Source organism: Gavialis gangeticus, unplaced genomic scaffold (genome assembly GCF_001723915.1).
Source record: "Gavialis gangeticus isolate Ggan-Ray unplaced genomic scaffold, GavGan_comp1, whole genome shotgun sequence".
NCBI classification, from domain to species: Eukaryota; Metazoa; Chordata; order Crocodylia; family Gavialidae; genus Gavialis; species Gavialis gangeticus.
Genome location: NW_017729025.1, coordinates 86,174,401 through 86,195,869, shown reverse-complemented (window position 1 = coordinate 86,195,869; position 21,469 = coordinate 86,174,401). Strand labels below are relative to the sequence as shown.

Here is a 21,469-nt window from a genome sequence, read left to right as displayed (position 1 = left end):
TGTTCTTCCTCCTGAACAGGCAGAGCTGGAGCAGGCCTTCTTCCACAATCAGCCCCCATCACTGCGGAGAACAGTGGAATTTGTGGCAGAGAGGGTGGGATCCAACTGTGTTAAGCATATCAAGTAAGTGCTTGGGCGCATATTTCTGAAAAATGCTGTCATCTTAGCTGGTTTTAATCCTTTGAGGCCAGACTCAGGTTTTCAGTTGCTTGGGGGACTATTGTTCTGGCCTCCCTAGTAGACTGTGTGCAGTCTAAATTTGATTGATGCTAAAGGCTTTAAGTCATTCTGGACTAATCTAGTCTTTGTAGAATTCTCATTTAAGCTTGTGAAAATGGTGCCATTTGTCTCGGATGGAAGGGGATTTGTAGTAGTAAGTAATAAGTAGAACAAAAAAGGCCTGTCCACTAGAGATCTGTGCTGCTGCTGTCTCCTTTCTGCCATCCTCTGACCTCTGTAGACAATATTCGCTCCCTACTGTGGATATCTTTACAGGTATCTCAAAACTTGAGCGAGTTATGCCACATGTTTTGGGTGACTCCCATGTCCTGCGTTGTGAACACAACTTGCTTAATTTTGCCTTGTAGATGTAGCAGAGATGGTAACAGTACTTCCCAGATGACTGAGTTGAAACTCCCACTATTTAAGTTCTCAGATTCTAGGCAGATGGTTTTATAAATCTGGACACCACAGTTCAGCAGCTCAGACAGACTTTTTGGACATAGCTAGCAGAAATTATATCTCCTAGGGGTCCCACTCATGGGCAAGAACCCCACTGTACTAGGTACTTTGCGAAAAGCAGCGATGATCCTGCCCTAAAGCTTCTTCCTCCCTGCTTGATGGAGTCAGAAATGATTCAGTTTCCTTTCACGTAGACCATGTTAGCTGGTATATTCCTACACGATTGTAATGCTTTGTCTACACTAAACTGACTCTCCTGTTACTAGTCTTGGTGGTAACAGTAGTGTGAATGCTACCATAGCCCAGGTGTACTCAAGTATATACTCTCCTTCTCCAATTGAAGGGAATTGTTAGCTGGCAGGTGTGCTGTAGGGGAACTGAAGACTGCTCGGTTTCCCTCTGTCCCTAAAGAACCAGGCCAGGACAGTCAGGGGACTTAACTATATACAAATTTATTTTACGTTAACTTATTACAAGGAAAAGAAACATGGATATAAACATGTGTACTATATAGATATATAGTGTATGTGATATCTAAACAAATAACATAAACAATACCCTCTGGGTAAATGCTATAAAACCTTATACCAGTGCTCCAGATACAGGTATGTCACAGGTAAGTATCTGATCTGAAACAGATAAACCCCAAAGTAAACATAGATAGCCAACAGATAAACTATAGATAAATATAGGTGAACAATAAGTAAGCCATAAATAAATACAAATAAACAAAAGATAAAATGATAGCAAAAGTGGGTCCCAGCAGAGCCCTAGGATTCTACTCGTCTACTAATTTACAAACATGAGAGTTCACAAAATATAAGGCACAACATCACACCACTTTATGGCACTGGAACCTCAAAGATAAACTTAATCCCAAGGGGAAACCCCAGTGCCCTGGGGCTTTTTCCCAATCCCTTCAAGGAAGCTGGTAACTTCAGGGGGGCCCTCCCAGTGGGACCTCCACTTTCAGGGGCCCTTAACTAACCAGGGGGGACTCCCCCTCCCCTGCGGGAATCCTTTTTCCCTGCAACTCAGCAACCAGGCCTGGAGGGTGGCCCTTGTCCTCTGCACCAAGCTGGTCTCTCACTTGTGGGCTTCGGGGGGTTGCTGTCCCCTGGAACCAGGCTCCACTATGCAGGGCTTCTGGGGCCTCTGGCTCGGCCCTGTCTGCTGACTCAGTAGCACAAGCACCATCTGGCTCCCTGGACTCAACCTTTTGCTATGGGTTGGTGGCCTGGGTCATCTTGTGCAGCACCAGGCTTGGTCTGCTCCCAGATCCTCCGTGCCACGCCTCCTGCACTGAGCTCCCAGCATCATGTAGGGGGTTGGGGACCTGAACCGCCCAAGTGCTCCAAAGATCCTGCTCCGTGCACTGGCCCATTCACTGTCTCTGGCCACATGCCAGAGGTTGCAGACCTGGGCCACCACACAGCTCCCAAGGTCTCGACGCCATGCACCATGCTGCACACTGAGAGCCTAGCTGCTGGAGCTGTCCGCTGTTCCCCACCGATGGAAATCTTCAGGGGCACTTCTGGACCGCTGCTTTGTCCTGCTGAGCAGCTCTCCTCAGCTCTTCTAAACCCCACTCTTCCCTCTGCCATTCGTGCTGGGCATGCAGCTCCTTTTATACTCTCCAGGGCTTCGCCCCTGAAGTCTTCCAGACCTGATAGTGTTGCAGTCTACAGTCAGGTCTAGGAGAGCTCTTCTCCCCCTCCCCTCAGGAAAGGGGCATGACTTAACTCCTCTTGCTGCCTCCTGATTGGTAGATGGGCTCCACCAATCAAAACAGGAAAATCTCAAGCCTGGGACTCAACCCAAGCTCTGAAATGCAAGCGTGCTGTACTAGCGTTAGGAGGGTGCTCGTGGCTGTCTGAAGCCCTGTCTACATTAGTTTTCTCAGTATTACCAAAGCAAAAATAAAAAAGTTGGGGCAGAAAGGCATTTTAAGTGTGTTTCTATTAGCATCTTCTGGAGAAAGCTGCTTCCCTTTTCACTCTGGGTTACATGCACCTAAAACCATAGGATATAGGCACTTCTGTATTAAGTCAGACTTGCAATCTCTTATCCAGTGTCGTATCTCTAATAGTGGCCAGCATCTGATGTTGGTACAAGTAAGCCTGCATTCTAGACAGATGTGTGATAATGTCTGTCGCAACAAATCTCATCCTAAATGCTAATAACTAGAGATTGCCTTTACACCTGAAACACTAGGCTGAATATGCTACCTAGAATGTGTCATACTTATCCAACTACAAGTTTTTGTTACTGATATAAAAGCCCAGTCCCTTTTGAATCTCATTAATGTTTTTGCTTCAAGCACACTTCATGGTACTGAATTCCAGTGAACTTCAAGAGGTTGGGGATAGTGAAACTTTGGCAATGCAGAATAGTTAGATTAGCAAAATATCATGTGACTGGTTCTTTTTAACTAAAATGTTCTGTTTCTTTCATGCTCTAAAGTAAAATGGGGATGAAAGGGTTCAAAACAGGTTGCATGTTTGTATTTCAGACTTGTTCAATCTGCCATCACACTGTTTTTTTTCAGGGCCACTTTGGTAGCAGAGCTTGTCAAAAGGGCAGAGGTCATGCTGCAGGAAAAAGTGAAGGAGGACAATACTAATCATGACAAACTGCTGGATGAGGTGTGCACTCAGCTTTATGAAGAAGGGGCACAGGCTTTCCTCAAAGGCAGAGAGTAAGAAGGAAAAGCTACTTAAATTATTCATTTCTCATCTTCCTTTTTGCTGTGCTATTCTTAGTGCTGTGCTGGCTTTGTCTTGTGACACCTGAGGTGCCACCAAGCACTTCAGTATTTTCAAACACCAGCCTTTGATTTGGCTCAGGACTGATACTTAACTGCATTTGTAACTGAAGCTGTTTCCCTGCTGACTTTTTAATGCCTCTTAGGGATGGGTAAGAGGGCTGCTTAACATGTTTTAGTGAGGTGTGGAGGGCTGCAAGGGTAGCCCCTCCCCTTGGCAGGTGCCCTGTCCCCTAATCCCTGACCTTTGCTACTAGAAGTCTCTTCTCTTGCCCAGGGAAGTTCCCCTTTTGGGAGGGGAGGGGCTTGCTTGTGTATCATGGGGGGGTGTAGCATGTTGTGGGGGTGTGGATCATAGAATCAGAGAAAATGAGGGTTGGAAGGGACCTCAGGAGGTCATCTTGTCCAATCCCTTGCTCAGAGCAGGACCAGCCCCAACTAGGTCATCCCAGCCAAGGCTTTGTCTAGCCAGGTCTTGAAAACCTCCAAGGATGGAGATTCTACCACCTCTCTGGGTAATCTGTTCCAGTGTTTTACATCCCTCCTAGTGAGACGATTCTTCGTAATATCTAACCTAAACTTCCCTTGCTGCAACTTGAGACCGTTGCTCCTTATTCTGTTATAAACTCCTGCAAGACCAGTTCAGGCTGGACATAAGGAAGAACTTCTTTACTGTCTGGGCCCCCAAGGTCTGGAATAACCTGCCGCCAGAGGTGGTTCAAGCAACTGCTTTGAATGCCTTCAAGAGGAATATGGATGTTTTTCTTGCTGAGATCCTATGACTCCAGCTGACTTCCTGCCCCTGGGGCAGGGGGCTGGATTCGATGATCTTCAGTCCTAGTGTCTATGAAACCCACGAAATCTTCCACCACCAAGAAGGGTCTAGCTCCATCCTCTTTTGAATCTCCCTTCAGGTAATCGAAGGTTGCTATTAAATCCCCTCTGTCTCCTCTACTAAATAAGCCCAGTTCCCTCAGCCTCTCCTCATAAGTTATGTCCCTCAGCCCCCTCACTGCTTTTGTTGCCCTCCTCTGGACTCTCCAGTTTGTCTACATCCTTTCTGTAGTGGGGAGCCCAAGACGGGGGACAGTACTCCTGATGTGGCCTCACCAGTGCTGAATAGAGGGGAATAATCACTTCTTTTGACCTGCTGGCAACACACCTACCAGTGCAGCCCAGTATGCTGTTAACCTTCATGGCAACAAGGGCACACCTCTGGCTCATATTCAGCTATTGTCCACTATCCTTTTCTGCAGAGCTGCTGCCCAGCCAGCCAGCCCCCGCCTGTACTGGTGCGTGCGATTGTTCCATCCTAAGTGCAGGACTTTGCACCTGTCCTTGTTGAACCTCATGAGATTTCTTTTGGCCCAATCCTCCAATTTGTCCAGGTCACTCTGAATCCTAGCCTTAACCTCCAGTGTATCTACTGCTCCCCCAGGTTGGTGTTATCTGCAAACTTACTGAGGGTGCACTCTGCCATCTTCCAGGTCGTTAATGAAGAAATTGGACAAAACTGACCCCTGTGGCACTCCATTGGATACCAGCTACCAGTCAGACATTGAGCTATTGATTATTACACTCTGACCCTGATGCTTCAACCAGTTTTCTGCCTACCTGACAGTGCATTCATCCAGCCTGTACTTCCTTAGCTTCCCTACAAGAATGTTGTTGGAGACGATATCAAAAGCCTTGCTAAAATCAAAGTATACCACATCCACCTGTCTCCCTGCATCCACAGAGCCAGTTACCTCATCATTGAAGGCAATCAGGTTGGTCAGGCATGACTTGCCCTTGGTGAATCCATGTTGACTGTTCCTAATTCCCTTTTTCTCCTCGAAGTGCTTAGAAATTAATTCCTTGAGGATCTACTCCATGATTTTTCCAGGGCCTGAGGTGAGTCTGACTAGTCTGTAGTTCCCTGGAGCAGCCTTTTTTCCCTTCCTTAAATATGGGCACTATGTTTGCCCTTTTCCAGTCATCCAGGACCTTTTCTGATAGCCATGAGTTTTAAAAGATTATGGCCACTGGTTCTGCAGTCTCGTCAGCCAAGTCCCTAAGCACCCTTGGGTGCATACTGTCCTGTCCTTGGACTTGTATATGTCCAGCTTTTCTCAGTAGTCCCTAACCTGTTCTTTCACCTTCTCCCCAAGCTGTGCTGCCCAGTGCAGTAGTCTGGAAGCTGATCTTGCCTGCGAAGACTGAGGTGAATAAGGCATTGAGCACTTCAGCCTTTTCTGCATTTTCTATCACAAGGTTGCTTCCCCCATTCTCCTGCCCATTAGTTCCCTGAGTTAGTCAAAGTCTGCTTTTCTGAAGTCCAGCATCCTTACTCTGCTGCTCTCCATCCTTTCTTTCCTCAGGATCCTGAACTCAGTCATTTCGTGGTCACTGCTGCTCAAGTTGCCATCTACTACTGCATACCCCACCAATTCTTTCCTGTCTGTGAGCAGCAGGTCAAGAAGAGCATGGCCCCTAGTTGGCTGCTCCAGCACTTGCACCAGGAAGTTGTCCCCAGCACTCTCCAAAAAATTCCTGGCTTGCCCACACACTGCTGTATTGTCCTCCCAGCAGCTGTCAGGGTGATTGAAGTCCCCCATGAGAACCAGGGCTTGTGATCAGGGAAACTTCCACTAGCTGTTTGAAGAAAGCCTTATCTGCCACTTCTGGTCTATAGCAGACCCCCACCACAACATTGCCCTTGTTGCTGTCACCTCTAACCTTAACCCAGAAACTCTCAACAGACTTATTTCCAGTTTCATACTTGAGTTCTGAGCAATCATATGGCTCTTTTTTGTAAAGTGCAACTCCTTCTCCTATTCTCCCCTGCCTGTCCTTGCTGACCTGTTTGTACCTACCCATGACAGTGCTCCAGTCCAGCGAACTGTCCCACCAAGTCTCTGTTATTCCAATCATGTCATTGGTCTGTGACTGTGTGTGTGGTTGGGGGGGCTCCCCCTTCCAACCCAGCTTCCCCCCTGCCCACTCTGATGTGGCTGAGCCCAGCCCCTGCAGGTGTGGGGAGTGGGAAGGGGATCAGCACTGCCTGTCTGGCTTGCAGTGTGCTGCAAAGGGGCAGGAAAGCAGCTGCCACCAGCAGGCAGCAAGGCAAGCCCCCTAGGAAGAGTTGTGGGGGGCAGGGAGCTGTGCCTGGCATCGCTGGCTCTCTTGGTCTCTGTTCACACCTGCCCAGCTGGGTTGCAGCTGAGCCTGCACTGGTGGCTCCTGCAGCTGTTGCCTGTCCCATGCCTACCTGGCAGATCTGTAACCAAGCCCATGCTGGCTCCTGCTGCTGCTGCTTCCACCCCACCTGCTTGTCCCATGCCTGCCCAGCAGGGTTTTGTGAGCAGCCGAGCTTCTTCACACCCCACCCCTCCATCCAAGTTCTCTCCCACCCAACCATTCATGAACAGGACCAAAGCAAGCTGTAGGCAGAGCCTGCCCCCCACTCCCTGCAGCGCTGCAGCTTCCCCTCCCTACCTGCTGCCTGGAGTGCTTCAGCAGGGACAGGAGGAGGATTTGCTGGAGCCCAGGGGTGTCTAGCAGGTCCCTGGGCAGCTACAACAGTGGCAGCCTTGCCTAGAAGCTATGCCCGCTGACCATGGCTGGGGCCCTTCGGTGGGGAAAGATGGGGAGCGCAGCATGCACTGCCCCAGGTGGGAGTGGGCAGGACTCGGCCCCATGCAGAGCGCAGCATCGGCAGCTGCCCATCAGGCCAGATGCACTTAAATGGTGGGTTCCCCGCCTGTGGGACAGATCCAGCTGCAGGCTGTATTTTGCCCACCCCTGCACTTACTTATTGGAGGGGGTTGTAGAGGATGTGTGGAACAGTGTGCCTCGGCTCTATTTCTTGTACTTTTCCCTTTTCTGGGAAGGGAGCAAAGAATTTTGAGTAGTGTTAGGTCAGCTGCTTGGAATTCAGTCTTGCTTACGTGGTTCTTGCCTACCTTGAGTTTTGGCATTGCTATGCTGTCCCAGGCAGTGAAGCATAATGGAACATATAGAAGTTCGTGCAGGAATAAATGTCCTTGACTATCACTGTAGAGCCTTGACACTGCAGTACACATTCTTTGCCATTTTTTTTGTTTGCAGATTTTGCAGGAAGAAAGGTCCTGAAGCTGTGAGAGTTCTGCTGCCAGAAGAGACATCTGCAGCTGTATGTACCACATTTAATAAAGGCCTTGACTTCAGGTCCTTATTAATATCCCTGTATATCTATTGTTGCCACTTGTAAACTTCAGTGATATGATCTGTGGACACACTGACCTAAAATCATTTGGAAGTGGAGGAAGGGTTCAGAACACTATTCCCATCAGGTCATTTTGGCATATTTCTGCAAAATGGGTTAACAGCAAAATAGTTTACTGTTTGCACATACAAACTGGGTGGCACCTGGCTGGATAGCAGCACTACAGAGAAGGATCTGGTAGTCTTGGTAGATCACAGAGTCAGTATGAGTCTGCAGTGTGATGTAGCTGAAGTTTTTTTGCATCAGCACAAATATGACCCGGGAGGTGATGGTGCTTCTTTACTTGGTACTGGTTAGGACTCATCTAGAGTACTGTGTGCAGTTTTGGGCTCTACTTTTTAAAGAGGACATGGAAAAGTTAGAGAGAGTCAACAATAATGATAAAAAGCTTGGAAGGCAAGTCATGAGGAAAAGTTGAAGGAAATAGGTGTTTACAGCTTACAGAAAAGGTACTTAAGACAGGACACGATAGCAGTCCTCAATTTTCTAAAGGGCTGCCATAAAGAAGAGGGAAAAACACCTTTTCTCTCTTGCTTCAGAGACCAGGACACAGATCAAGGGCTTAAAGTTGTAGTAAAGTAAGTTTAGATTGGATATCATGAAAAACTTCATTATTACAATAGTGAGGCAGTAGAATAGACTGCCTAGAAAAGTTGTGGAGTCTCCATCATTGGAGATACTCAAGAAGAGGCTGGATAAGCATTGGTCATGGATGATGTCTATGCCTATGCTCTACTGTAGATATTTCCCATGCGTCTAGGCTTTGCTAGTTTCCATGTAGGGTTGGAAAAGATTTTTGCTTTCCCTCTTGCTACTGCATGTGCTCCTCCATTCAAGGTAAGAACAGCTGTTGTATTTGGAGTCGAGAAGGAATTTTGCCCTACAGTCAGATTAGTAGAGACTGTGGGGTTCTTGCCTTCCTCTGCAGTGGGTAGTGTGGCCCTCTTCCTTGGATGTCTCAAGTATAATTTGATGAACTTTGCGGCAGCAGGATATTGACCATGGTGGTCCACCTGCTTTACCTGTGGCAGGTTATGATGTTATGTCTTGTAGTTGTGTTGGGGTTGACTGTGTAGTTTTACTAATAAGTTAGACAGTGGATTTGTATAAGATGGTTTGGTTAGGGATGGTCCTGCCTCATGCAGGGTTGAACTAGGTGACCTCTGGAGGTCCTTTCCAGCCCTGCTTCTCTGTGATTCTGTGACTGTTGTCTTTGACTTCAGAGTTAACAAGCCCCTGAAATTAGTGATATATTAATTAGAATTAATTTATATGACATTCATGTGATTAAATTAGTGATGTGGTGGCAGAACAGGTGAGGTGTCTTGCTATGACAGAAGTGCAAATCTGATCTTCACTCTGGTCTTATGGCAAAGGCTGTCCCAGTTAACCCATTGTAGACTGATACTTGATCCTGTGGGCTAAGGAGACTCAAAAATGGTCAGATGTGATGCTAACTACATAACTCCTTGTGTGTTGTGGACTACAGAAACAGACATCCTCTAACAGGCTTATCCCAATAAGACATCTAAGATTGGGTTCAGTCTTAGAACTTTTGGAATGAAGCTTCTCTTTCTAGTACCAGATTCTGCCAGAATGAATGGGATTTACTTGGAGCTGCTAAAAGTACTTAATTTTTTCCCTTCATTTTGAGATGTTAGTTTCCAGTGAGCATGTTCCTATTCCCTTTGAGATCATGGGGAGAGATGTGAGCTTACTCTGAGTGTTGTTTATTGAATGAAGTCGCTTCCCTAGAAAGTTTTATTTTCTTGTCTGTCTTGGCCCAGTATCATCAGGGGTGTTAACTGTAATGCTGCTTGTTTTCCATCCCAAAGGTCCTGAGCAGTGCAGAGGATATTGCAGTGAGGCTGGCTACTGAAAAGGCATGCACCTGGCTCTCCACCAACATCACAGGTCAGTCTCTAGTTTCTGCACTAGCGCTGCACCTCATTTGAGGATGGGGTCAGGTGCCTTTCTGAGATCAGGGGAAAGTCTCTAGTCTAGTATTGTGAAGTTTAGGCTCTTGCTGGCATACTTGTCAGAAGCATGCACTTCCTCTTTTCTTGCCTGATTTTCAAGCTTTGGGTTGATGTTGCAGGGTGTTTTAGGCTGTTAAGTTACTTCAGGGTTGCAGGTGCCCACAATATTGGACACTTTTTCCAAGAGCATCACCCAGGCTACAGTCTAGACATTTTTAATGCTAAGAACTGCTTGGATCCCCCCAGCCTGCTTATAATTTGGGTCCATGCACGCAAGTTATCTTAACGACATATGCAAAATACCACGTGGATTGGATTTGCTTTCAGCAGCCCTGAAGATTGGTTTAATTAGAGCCATTTTAGTTTGTATGGGTTTAGTGCTGATTGGATTCAGATACTTTCAGTCAGTCTCACAGTGCACTGGTGGCCCTTTGGAATTTCCTAGAAGCCGCTGATTCTGAGCTGTGACAAATACCCAACAACCTTTGCTGCTAAAGTGGGTTAAACTAACTTTTAGTTTGGATGCGGGACAAAATTCCCTTGGTTCAGAATATGTTCACAGATACTCTAAAACTGGTGGTTAAGCAGGTACAGTTGCACTGGTTCAGGTTCCTAATGTAAGTAGTACCAAACAGTGGTACTAATTTGTCTCCTGGCTGAAGTCTTTTGATAAAGGGCTAAGAGATTGGCTAGATAGTGATTCAACATACTGTGTCCTGGAGTATCCTTTTCATTTTTGCCCTTATGATTACAAGGAGGCGTAGGAACCTGAAGTGCAGGTGTCAGCCTAAACTTCACATTCCTTACTTGTACTGGCCCCGAGGTACCCCTCAGTGGAGGAAGTTGTAGAAGGAATACTTCAGGCTTTGGTGTCTGGGAACCATCTCCCTGTGGAGAAGATCTGAGTTAACCACCACTGTTCTCTTTTTTTGTGCTTTACAGTACTGATCAAAAGGGAAGTGAGGACCACATTCAGTCGAATGCTGAAAATCCAGGGTCCTTCCTTACCTAGTGAGGATACACAGGAGATGAAAAAGGACTGCCCTCCAGGATGCCAGCATCATGCTCCATTTCCCTCTGAAATAATCAATGAGATCAAAGTATGGAACCTCCATTGTCCCCTGGTGCTTTTATTTTTTACTTCCCCCCTTGAGTAAAACTGAACTATTACAGTTATAACAAAGAAGCTGTGCTGCTCAATTCCTTCTAGTGGTTGCTTAGGGATCAGCCTAATGGTTCCTGGAGCCCTTTTAAATATAGCGCTTATTGTGGTTTGTTGGTAGGGTATGAGAAAGAAATAGAATGTAAGTGGTGGGGGAATCCTCAAATGACTTCGCTTGCTTGGAGGGTGTGAGAGCTGGTGTCTTTCTTCAGTTGGATCTGCTGACTTGAGTGACTAAAAAAATAAGTATTTCCTGTTCTTTAGTCCTGTTAGCCCTTCATAGCTAGATGGATTCTGTTTTACCTTGTGTGTCAAGAGAATGTATTCTGAGTTGCAGTCAACTATGTCCTGCAAATCTGTTGTGGAGTTTTATCTTCCTGCCTCCCCCACTTGATTCAATTTAAGATTGCAAGCAAAGGAGGAGGAAGGATAGCATGATTTCAGCCTGGGGTCCAGAGTGCCTCCTTTTCAAAACAAATATAAAATGCATCCTGGTCCTATCACTCCTCTCCCAAGCTTGAAAGGGTGTGGTTTTCTTAGAAATCATATAATGCAGGAGTCAACAGCATATAGCCCATAGGTTGGATCCAGCCTATGGAGCCTCTGAATCTACCCTCCAGAGCCCAGGACTTCGCCTGTGCCTGCACTGGGGCTAAGCAACAAGGAGCTGCACCAGAAATGGGCAACTCCCAGCTGCCCCCTTGCCCCAGCTGTTTCTTCTCCCCTGCGCTCTAACCTCTCGCCACTGGCTGTGTTGCGGGCACAGCTTTCAGCTGGTGGTGGAGAGCAGGGCCAAGGAGCTGGAAGTTGTATCCATGCTGCCTTTGCTCTCCCAAACCCCCTCTCCCTGTCACCCACAGCTGTGGCACACAATCAGAAGCAGCGAGGATGCAGCTTCCAGCTGCCCAGCCCCAGCGTGCAGGGGACGGCCCCGCCACTGACGCACCATGGAAGCCACCATGTTAGGAGCCAAGTTCTTCTGTCCCACAGCTTGCAAAGGTTGCTGGCAACTGTTATAATGAAAATACCTAATACCAATCTGTATCACCAACACCTGAACTTAGTCAAAATGAAGTAATTATAAAATTCTCTTTTTATGATTTCTGCTTATTTAATTGTCCAGTTTGAAATTTAAGTACATGAAACAGCTGGCTGTCTGGGGTGATTCCCATCAGTTTGCTGCTTAGTAGTACGATTTCTGCAATACTTAGATTGCAAAATCTGAAGCAGAATGTGTTCCTTTCAAACAGTGTTTTTCTTCAATGACATTCTAAAAAAATTATGGGAAGTTTTCTGAATGCTTAATTCTTTTCTAAAAATCTTTACCTTGCATAGAGCTGAAATTGGAGTTACTTGGTGCGACAGTTCTTTTAAAGTTCTATTATACAGCTCTTTCTGTGCCTCCTACGTGGTGTGCTGCCCTATAGTTTTTTTATTCCAGGTTTCAGCTTCTGTTTGAAAATCACTGTGACATTATGCAATAATCTTGTTTAGCATTAGAGAAGTCTGGATCCTTGGGACCAACCAGTTAATGTTGCATCCTTGCTTTTTACATGTGGTCTGAAACTCCTTGTGAAAATGGTGTGTTCAGTCTAATGGCAGGGCAGAAAGTATAACAACCCAGGGCTGGCAGTCAGACCTGTACCTGCTGTACTATTGACCGACTCTGGGTGCCGGTACACGTGCTCCTGGGTAGGAGGTGAGGGGGGTGCGTTTTAATTAGAGTGGCTCTTGGGAGACACTCTAATGCAAAAGCCTGCAGCGTATTCAGTGTCCTGCATTTCAGAATGGCAGTAGGGGCACTTTAAATAAAGCTTGTTTTGAAACATGGGACACTGAATACGCAAGACGCTGCAGCACGTTGGACTGTTCTGATTGGAACACTTTAGCTTATCAAATCTGTTCTGAGATGTTCTAATCAACGCATTGTAGCACGTGGAAAAGTGCCCTCTGTGACCTTTGGCAAATTACTTAGGCCTAAACTTTTTAAATTTGAGTGATGATTTGCAAGGGTGCTGGGAGCCTTTTGCCATATTGCCCAGTGTTCACTTGCAGCTCTTTTTGATGTTGCTAAACTTTTTATGTAAGTGGCACTCAGGTTTGAAAACTCTGACCTTAATATATCTGCTTCCGTTCCCCTGCCTGTAAACAGAGAGGCTTCTAACTTCATGACTTTGTTTTTGTGAGATTTAAGAAACGTTTGTAAATCAGTTTTTCTGCAGTCTTTGATCTCACTGTTGAAGTGAGAAGTATCCTGTGTTGGATGAGTCACTGTTGTCCTTTTACCCTAGGATGTTCTCTGTGTTGCTGTGGGACCAAGGGATGAAGATGAAGCAATTCATTATGCCCATCTGGAGCGCTTGTTGGAGAAGCTGAGTCAAACACTTCAATGCAGAAAGGTAAAAGTAAAAAAGCATCACTTTGAGTCAGCTTTGTACCTACTGATGTAATGAGCCCAGTGTAGCTTTAGCAGGATATGTTGGGTACCATTTGTTTGAGGTCAGATGCAACAAAGACAAGTTTCATTTTCTGACCCAGGGTATCTTTGTGACGTGTGGGAATGCAAGGTTAATCCTTTCCATAGAGAATCTCTTCTCAAGCATACATTTTGTGGCCCCAAGTCAGCAACTGTGGGGTTTCTGCTGTCATCTGTTTGCACTTCTGTAATTATTTTTAATGAAAATTTTTTCTTAGTAGCTGGGGGTTGCTGGTTATGAGAAGATTTCCAGATGGTGACATATCAGTTTTGTGCTTTCAGTTCATGTGTCCTACCTCGGAACAGCAGCTGGCAAAGTGTACCATAGAGTTGGCTTCCCTTCTAGGTAAGACTGTTGCGATGCCCCTAGGACCCTTCCTGCTTTCACTTCAGAACTTTGAGCCTCTTGTAACAAAGCCCCAGTAGATCTGCAAAGACTTCTCACAGGTCTCTTAAATGCACCCACAACCAGCATGCTTCTGAGATGGCCTTCCTTCAATTCCAGTTTGACCTGCTTTGTTCACTCTAAGTGTATGCGCATTCTTGTGCAATTGCTCTTTGTCTCAGGCAGTGAACTTTCAGGGAACCTTGTCTCTGGATATCAGAAACTGATAAATATAACATCTTGGTTACTTTCATGGCTCTCTTGCAAGACAGTCAGTAGCTGCTTTCATGTCTCTGCAGGTTCAGAGTACAATGCTAATAGGGACTGTTACAGTGGTTAATTGCAAAGTATGATTTCCCTTCCTGTGAACTGTTAGCATGTAGTGTCTCACTACACCTCATGAGCTTCACATGCTTTTTAGTTAATAGACCTAGTTGGAGATCCCTCACCCCTTCTAACCATCCCTGCCAGTTTGATAGGGGCAGGGGTTGTCAAGTGGGGGTACGTGGGAAGGCCCTAGGGGGTACACATGGGTGGGCGGGGACAGAGTGCTGCCACCCACCGCCCCATGCCCCCGCCTCCCAGGAGCAGGGCTGGGGTGGGGTGAGGGTAGCAGTGCCCCTCTGTGGGCTGCACAGGTGCCACCCGGCTGGCCAGATGCAGAGCAGGGCCTCAGATGCAGCGGCCGCTGCCACCCACCACCTCGTGCTGCCACCGTTCCGCATCCAGCCATGCACCATCCGCTTCCCGCTCCTTGTCTGGCTGCCAGAGGTAGACTTATTAAAAAAGGTTGAAAACCCCTGTCACAGGGCATTTGTACACATGTATGTTATGCAGTGCTGGGCACACTTGTATAAATGGCAAAATGCCAGTCAGCGCTGAGACAATGGTGGCAGTGCGCTTGCGAACTAAATTGTATCACAAGGTGTTTTAGTTCAAAAGCACACTGCTGCCATTTTCTCAGCACTGACGCACATTTTGCCGTTTATACAAATGTACGTGACACAGTGCCAGGCACATCAATTCACGTGTTCTACAGACTCAGTTAATCGAGTGTGCTCCAATGTGCTGGATTTCTGGTGCGTCAGAGCAGACTGCATGTGTGTGTGTAAGTGCTCCTAACCTCCATCTGGAGCCTTTAAGAATAGTGCCGTAGGTTCAAAGTGTCTTTCCCTTTTAGAATGCAGCCTGAACCTATATATTGCAAAGTTTATGCCAAGATGCAGTGTTGCCTTCCTGTGAGATTACAGAGAAGCTCTGTGTGTCTGGTATGGGCACATGTTTAGCCATGTTAAAAATTCAATATCAATTAAAATAGGATGATGTTGTAGAAGAAAATTTCAGATTATAAAGTGAGAGTACTGCAACATGACATACACGTGTGAACTACTAACTTGCTAGTTCAGTTACTAATGCAGAGTTTAAAGTATTTCTTTTCAAAGGTCCCATTCTGTAGGAGAGACGGATGCATCCTACTCTGTTAAAGATTTTCCAAGCTCACAGCATTTAGGTGAAAAAAAAACATTGCCCAATGAAGCAGATCATCTGTGCTGAGATGGGTCCCACCATAGCTGATCAGCGTTATTAGACGAAATGTGTCACTGCTTGTCCCCCAGCATCAGCGGGCAGAACAATGGGTGATGTGCTGGGGCTTGAGGGGCCTGGTCCTGCACTCCTCAGAAATTCTTGTTTGGGATCTGGCCCCTCAAGCTCTATGAGAGCCTGTCTGGCTTTCCCCACTTAACCAGATGTGCCCCTGGGATCTGTGGGGCATGTCTAAATAAGCGGAGCGTTTCCCCGCTTACCTGAACACACTCCAGAGATCCCAGGGGCATGCCTTGGTAAGCAGGGAATGCTGGGCAGGTTCTCACAGGGCTTGAGGGGCCTGATCCTGCACAGCCTTAGGCCCCTTGAGCCTCTGCCCAGAGCAGCTGGAAAATGAGCAGCTTCAGGCTGCCCATGTTCTCCTACCACAAAGCAAATAGATATTTGCTGCAAGACGGCAGCACAAATTATTACTACCTTCTGTTGCAGCCACAAATCTGGGCATTTGTGGCATGACAAAAAGTATGGAGATCCATTTGTTTTTGCTCTGGGCTGCCTATTTCCACCCTTAGTCTCTTTTATCCCAAACTTGGGGGATGATGAGCCTGCTGAGCAATGTTAAGTGTCTGGTCTAAAGTAGATGGTCTGCTTTTTTTCTCCTATCTCTGAATGTCTTCTAGTTCAGGTTTGAAGCCCAGAATTTTGAGTGTAACCACTGAGGTCCACTTGGTTGCCTGTGGCACTTCATGATGTTTCTGCATCACTGTTCTCACCTTGTCTTCTGCATTGCTGTTACTAAACCAGACTGTCAGCTTGCATACTGCACCTGTTAAGTTTACCGTCATCTTGATAAAGCCTCCACCCAAAACTGCAGCAAGTAGGTTCTCTCTCTCGTTGTAGTTTCAGACCACATTCCAATCCGAGGACTTGAGCTTCAGACCCAGAAGTACCCTGAAAGACAGCGATCCAAGAATCATCCCCTCTGCAACCTTCTCACATCGCTGCTCTCTGTCTGGAAGGAAGATTTTGGGATGCTTGTTCCAGTGCAGCTGATCTTCAGCAAGAAGAACATTGGCTATGTTGCAGAAGCTAAGCAGCGAGAGGTGAGGCTTTCTGAACGCTTCAGAACCAGCTGCCCAGTCTCACTTTCCATACTTGTGCAGGTGTTCTGACTTAAATGTGACTGACTACCTGTGTGAATAAGGCCAGCAAGATTTGACTCTTGCTGTTAAACTAGCACTTTGTTTCTTCAGGGACAAAAGGAAAGAGCAGCAAGTGTCATCGTCAAGAGGATGTTCATGTCTGGGGAAGACAGATGTGACACAGAGGTTATTCAGCCTAGTGCCAGACCAAACCACAGAATAGCCAATTAGCCTAAGAGATCAAAGGGCTAAATGTGCATGGGCCTATGGTTAGGGCTGCAAACAAGGCACTTGCTAGGGAACTTGACATTTTTTTATTTTTGGTTACAGTGGGACTTGTTCCTGTTCATGCTTCATGGTCTGGTTGAGTACAATCTGATGGGAAATGCAGAGATAGAGAGCTACTTGCGAAGTATCCAGGAATTTGCCTGGCCCTCAGTAAGTATCTGCTTAGATGCGAATATGAATCTATACTTTGGTTTGAGAGCCTTGTTTTATATATTTTTTCATAGCTCTTTAAAGGTCCAGGTCTGGATTCTTATCTGTACAGAATTTCTGCTTAGGACAAGAGGAGGTTGGACAGAAGGGGACTTATCACTGTTTCTCATCCATGGCTGCTATGACTTCAGCCCTGTAAAATATCGCCACCTTCCCAGCTGGCATGATACTGAAGGAATTATAAGTCAGAATGGGATAACTGGAGCATAACTCGGTCTGGTTATGCTCTGACAGGTTGTGTGGAGGGATCTAGAATAATAGTACATCAGGGCCTGGGGGAGCACCTGTTCACCAAGGCACCCCAGGGAGAAACAGAAACAATGGTCACAAACTGATTGAAGATCACTTCAGATTGGACATAAGGAAAAACTTCTTACAGTTTGAGTGCAGAGGGTCTGGAACAGACTCCTCCCAGAGGTGGTACAGTCACCCATCCTGGTGATCTTCAAAAAGAGTCTTGACACCCACCTTGCTGGGGTCATCTGACCCCAGCAGTCTTTCCTGCCCCAGTGCAGGGGGCTGGACCTGATGATCTTGTAAGGTCCCTTCCATCCCCTAAAATCTATGAATAGTAGGGTGTTTGGCGCTCTCCCAACTGAGAACTTCTCCATGCCAGGAAATTCTCAGCTGTCCAGCTATCTAGCTATTTTTCTAACCCTTTCATTGCGACCAGAACTCACAAGAGAATCTAATCTGCTGGCCAGAGTTATAAACTGAGGGTGGCTGTGGCTGTGGTTGTAGCTGTAGCTATAGTAGTAGGCTGAACACCCACAAACGCCACTGATTTGTGGCAAGCGTAGGCTCCCTGCATCTTTGATAATTGGGCAGTATTATATTTTCTTGCATAGAACCAGCACCTTTCTCTCCAAAACCAGCTGGTGGAAATTGGAGTGCACATCATATTTCCTAATATAGTAAGAGCAGGTTCTGCCAGTGGTATTCAGAGGGCATGTAGGCTCAGTTTAACCCATGGGACTCCATGAGTTGTGAAATTTGGCAGTAGGGGGGCATGGCAATTGTTAATTGTTGTGTTTCTGGGAGCCATGGCAATTAATGCCACTGCCACTTCCCAACTGACACATTCCCTGATCAATGTAGAGACTCCCAGTTGGATGATACAGTCCCACATGTAGGATTGTGCTGGCACACAGTCAGTCTGCAGCCCGACCCAGTGCATGGGGGTGGTCTGTGGCCCCATCTGGCACACCGGGCGGGGAGTGGACTCAGCTCCCTAGCTGCTGCTGCTGTTCAGCTACTACAAGGAAGGGGGGTTTTTAGTTGTGGTTTTTTTTTTCCCTTTGCTGCTGCCTTTCCAAAAAAAGGTAAGTTTTATAAATGGGAGTCTGCTGTATGGAAGAAAATATGGTACTCTTTAGGTACAGATATCAGGTGACAAGTCAGTTTAATGTGGGAGTGAATATCAAAAGGAAGTTTCAATATGAAAATCTTTCCCTTATCACTATGGCAGCTGCAGTCTCTGGGTCTGGACAAATGTACATGTAAAGTGCTTCAAATTCCACCTGTTCTTGAAACATTTTTCATTTGTACCGCTTCAGTAGTGTGTAGAAATACAACCATCCGTAGGGTGAAATGTCACTGTGAAGTGCTTCAGAATTATCCCTGTTTTCAGGGTCCTTTTTATGCAGTTTAGGCTTACTTATCATGCTCTAGCACTGTGCCTCATCTGTCTGCCCCATTTTATATGCTTGAAAGTGACTAAAGTCCATCCATGCCTCCGTTCACCTTTGCTTTCACAGCTCGAGTTTATATTAACTTCCCCAATGCAAGTCTTTGACTCAGTGTAAATCTGTGAAATGTTTGTTGTTCATTGTTAATGCTTTTTAAGGTGGTCTTTGGTTTGTATTGTCTGTTTCAGGACTTCTTAAAAGAGCTGGAAACTCTGTCCAGAGTGTTTGAATCTGAGCTTCATATAGAAGAACCCAGGACTAATCCTTGTGAATTGGTGAGACAATCTCTAGGCACTGTGACAGCGCAAAGCTAGTGCAGGTCATCTTGCTACAAATTAAGGAACTGGTGGACTCGAGCTGTGGAACTATATAGTATTGTTAAATGCATTCAGTGAGTCTCTTGCTGGGAGTCCACTGCGTTGAAGGGTAGTTTGTGCAAAAACTGCACCAACCTTTGCCTTTCCAGGTGTGACAGGAATGCACGTTCTTCAAACCGTTTTGAGGGATTTACATATGCAGATGAAAATGTTTCCCAGAAATTGGTCTCCGAGTTGTAAACTCTTAAGCACCTTAATGAGATTCAGAGCAGATGATCTTGACTCAATGAAAACACCTTTCACTCTCGTACAGCAAGAGGCTCTGAGCAGAGCTGGCCATCAGTTTGTATGAACAAAACCCACTTCATGGCTCAAGTGATAGATTCCTGTTGGCTTCCCAAGGTGCCGTTCTCTTAATTTAATGCTCCAAACAGCGTGATTTCTCACTGACTCTGTTAGAAAAGACTGCTGCCTGGGAGCCCAGATGAAATTTCATTTCAAGGAGATGAGACTCTATTTATTTTTCCCCAGGTGCTCAAGCTTGAAGGTTCGTTTTTTCAAGTTTTTAAGATTATATTTTAAAAGTGAAATCACCTTAAAAATGCACCAGAGCATTGGATTGGAAAGTACTTTTAAAGGACATGTATGTCTCACTTAAGAGAAGCAGAACTTCTATTTCATGGTTTTTATAGAACTGAGGGGGAAATTATCTGCTTATTTTTTTACTGGGGAGAGATGACAGTATTTTATAAAGCATTGTTTTTATAGTAACAAATTTTAAATGCTGTTCAGCTGCTTTTCACTGTTTTCATAACCCCGTTTGCCTTGATTTTGGAGTTTACACACCGACACACACCTGCTCCAGTGTCAACTGGAGCAGCACTAGGCTGAAAGTGTCACAAAAAATCCCAGCCCCTGCTGGGATCACAGGAAACAGTTGTTTTCCTGGCATAATGGTGGGCACTGTCTGCCTTCAGAGATCCACATTGACAAGGAAATTATCAATAAGGAGCGTGTCCGATTTCCATTCTCTTCCTAAATATAGTGTTCTATGTGCTGAGAACTGTTTGGCCCTTTTTAATCAATATAGAGAAGTCGCTTATCAGAGAGGTTGCATAGGATTCCCCTTTCCATATAATGAAGTGTTTTTTACTGTGCCTAACTTGTAGATAGTGTCCCTTTTTGTCAATAAACGTGGTTTAGTTACAAAGCAAATACTTGTGTTAACAAAAAATGCAGCTAGCCAAAGTGAATCCCAGGGCCATTTTGGATTGATTTCCCTTGCTTTTATGGGATTAAAAAAGGCAATATCAAGGAGTTAGTTTCTCCTTTTTAAAAAAAAAAATTAGGTTAGACTGGCTGCAATTAAAACCTAATGCACACAGACAGACAATCTAGAAAGGATCATGCCCATCTTGTTTCAACTGCTCCAGGTAATTTTGTGATCTACTGAGGTTACTGAGTACTGGGTTGAAGGAGACTGCAGATACCAGGTATCTGTCTTGTTATAATGTGTGTGGATTTGGGTTTTTTAATGGTTTGCATCATGTAAAGGTTGTTGCCCAGTAATACCGTATTGTGTGTACAACAAGGCTGCAGCAATATGAACTGAAATAACTAGTGCTCCATGCTGCAACATACTCGCTCCTTGGAGTTTAGTATTAAAGGACCGTTTCACTGTTGATATCTTAATGAGCCTGTCAGTTTGCCATAATAAACAAGTATTGAAATAAAGTTGTTTTGTGTCTAACCTGTGAAAGTTTAGATCAGAGAATGTGCACACACTCAGTGTGCCAGTTTAAAAAAATACAAAAACAAAAAACATGAATCCTCATAGGATGTGCGTTACCCAGGAAAGTGTAGTAGGGCAAGTGTAGCCAAACTGGCATGGGTGCTATTAGTGGCACTCAGCAGGTTGCAGAGGGGACAAAAAAGCAAAGCAGTAGATCAGGCTGGGAGCACAGGACAGGGAGCAGAAAGCTGAGTGGCAGATCAGGTAAGTGAAAGGGGATATGGGGCACTTGAAGGGTGTGGAATACATTTGTGGCATGTGTGCCAGAAAGCTTGGTCCCCATTGCTGTAGGGGATCTGCTTTTGTTACAGTAATGAAGCTTCATGTCTCTGTTTCAAGCATTTCAAGTGTAATACTAACTGGGGACTGCTTTTGCGGATAGAGGTGAGTGCTTTTGTTCGTGTTACTTTTACTCCCTGTGGACCCAGAACTCTTCAGTGAGAGCTGGAGATGGAGACGGTACAATCTACAAATGAGATCCCCTTGGGACAGTGCAGAAGGGGAGCTCTGCCACAAGTTGCTTCTATCCCATGAACCCTCACTATGCAGGGAGCAGGGGGGAGTCTTGTTGCAGCCTCTTCAACTTTAAATGTCACCTAAAATAGTCAAGACACCTCCACCCAAAGGGAGACCCAGCTGTCCGAGTGCTCAGACCTTCTGATCTCTCTCCCCTTTATAAAGAGCTGCAGTGGAATGGCAACAGGGAAAGGGTTCACAGCAGTCCAGCTGATTTAGTAGTTCTTACTCCTGTCAAATCCCAATTTGACCACCTTCCAAAATCTGTGCGGTGAGGA

At 45.8% G+C, this 21,469-nt stretch overlaps 1 protein-coding gene across 1 annotated transcript in view; it reads left to right on the top strand.

The window, feature by feature from the left end:
- CDAN1 (codanin 1) overlaps positions 1–20,617 on the top strand; it is a gene marked incomplete at its 5' end in the record, with an annotated part of 60,052 nt that extends 39,435 nt beyond the window's left edge. Inside the window, 10 exons of the mRNA XM_019519941.1 lie at positions 20–123; positions 3,230–3,379; positions 7,535–7,598; positions 9,527–9,605; positions 10,613–10,770; positions 13,124–13,231; positions 13,591–13,654; positions 16,139–16,341; positions 16,711–16,818; positions 18,755–20,617. Coding sequence (XP_019375486.1) covers positions 20–123; positions 3,230–3,379; positions 7,535–7,598; positions 9,527–9,605; positions 10,613–10,770; positions 13,124–13,231; positions 13,591–13,654; positions 16,139–16,341; positions 16,711–16,818; positions 18,755–18,880 — 1,164 coding nt within the window. The remainder of the gene's footprint in view (positions 1–19; positions 124–3,229; positions 3,380–7,534; positions 7,599–9,526; positions 9,606–10,612; positions 10,771–13,123; positions 13,232–13,590; positions 13,655–16,138; positions 16,342–16,710; positions 16,819–18,754) is intronic.
- Between the last annotated feature and the right edge of the window lie 852 nt (positions 20,618–21,469).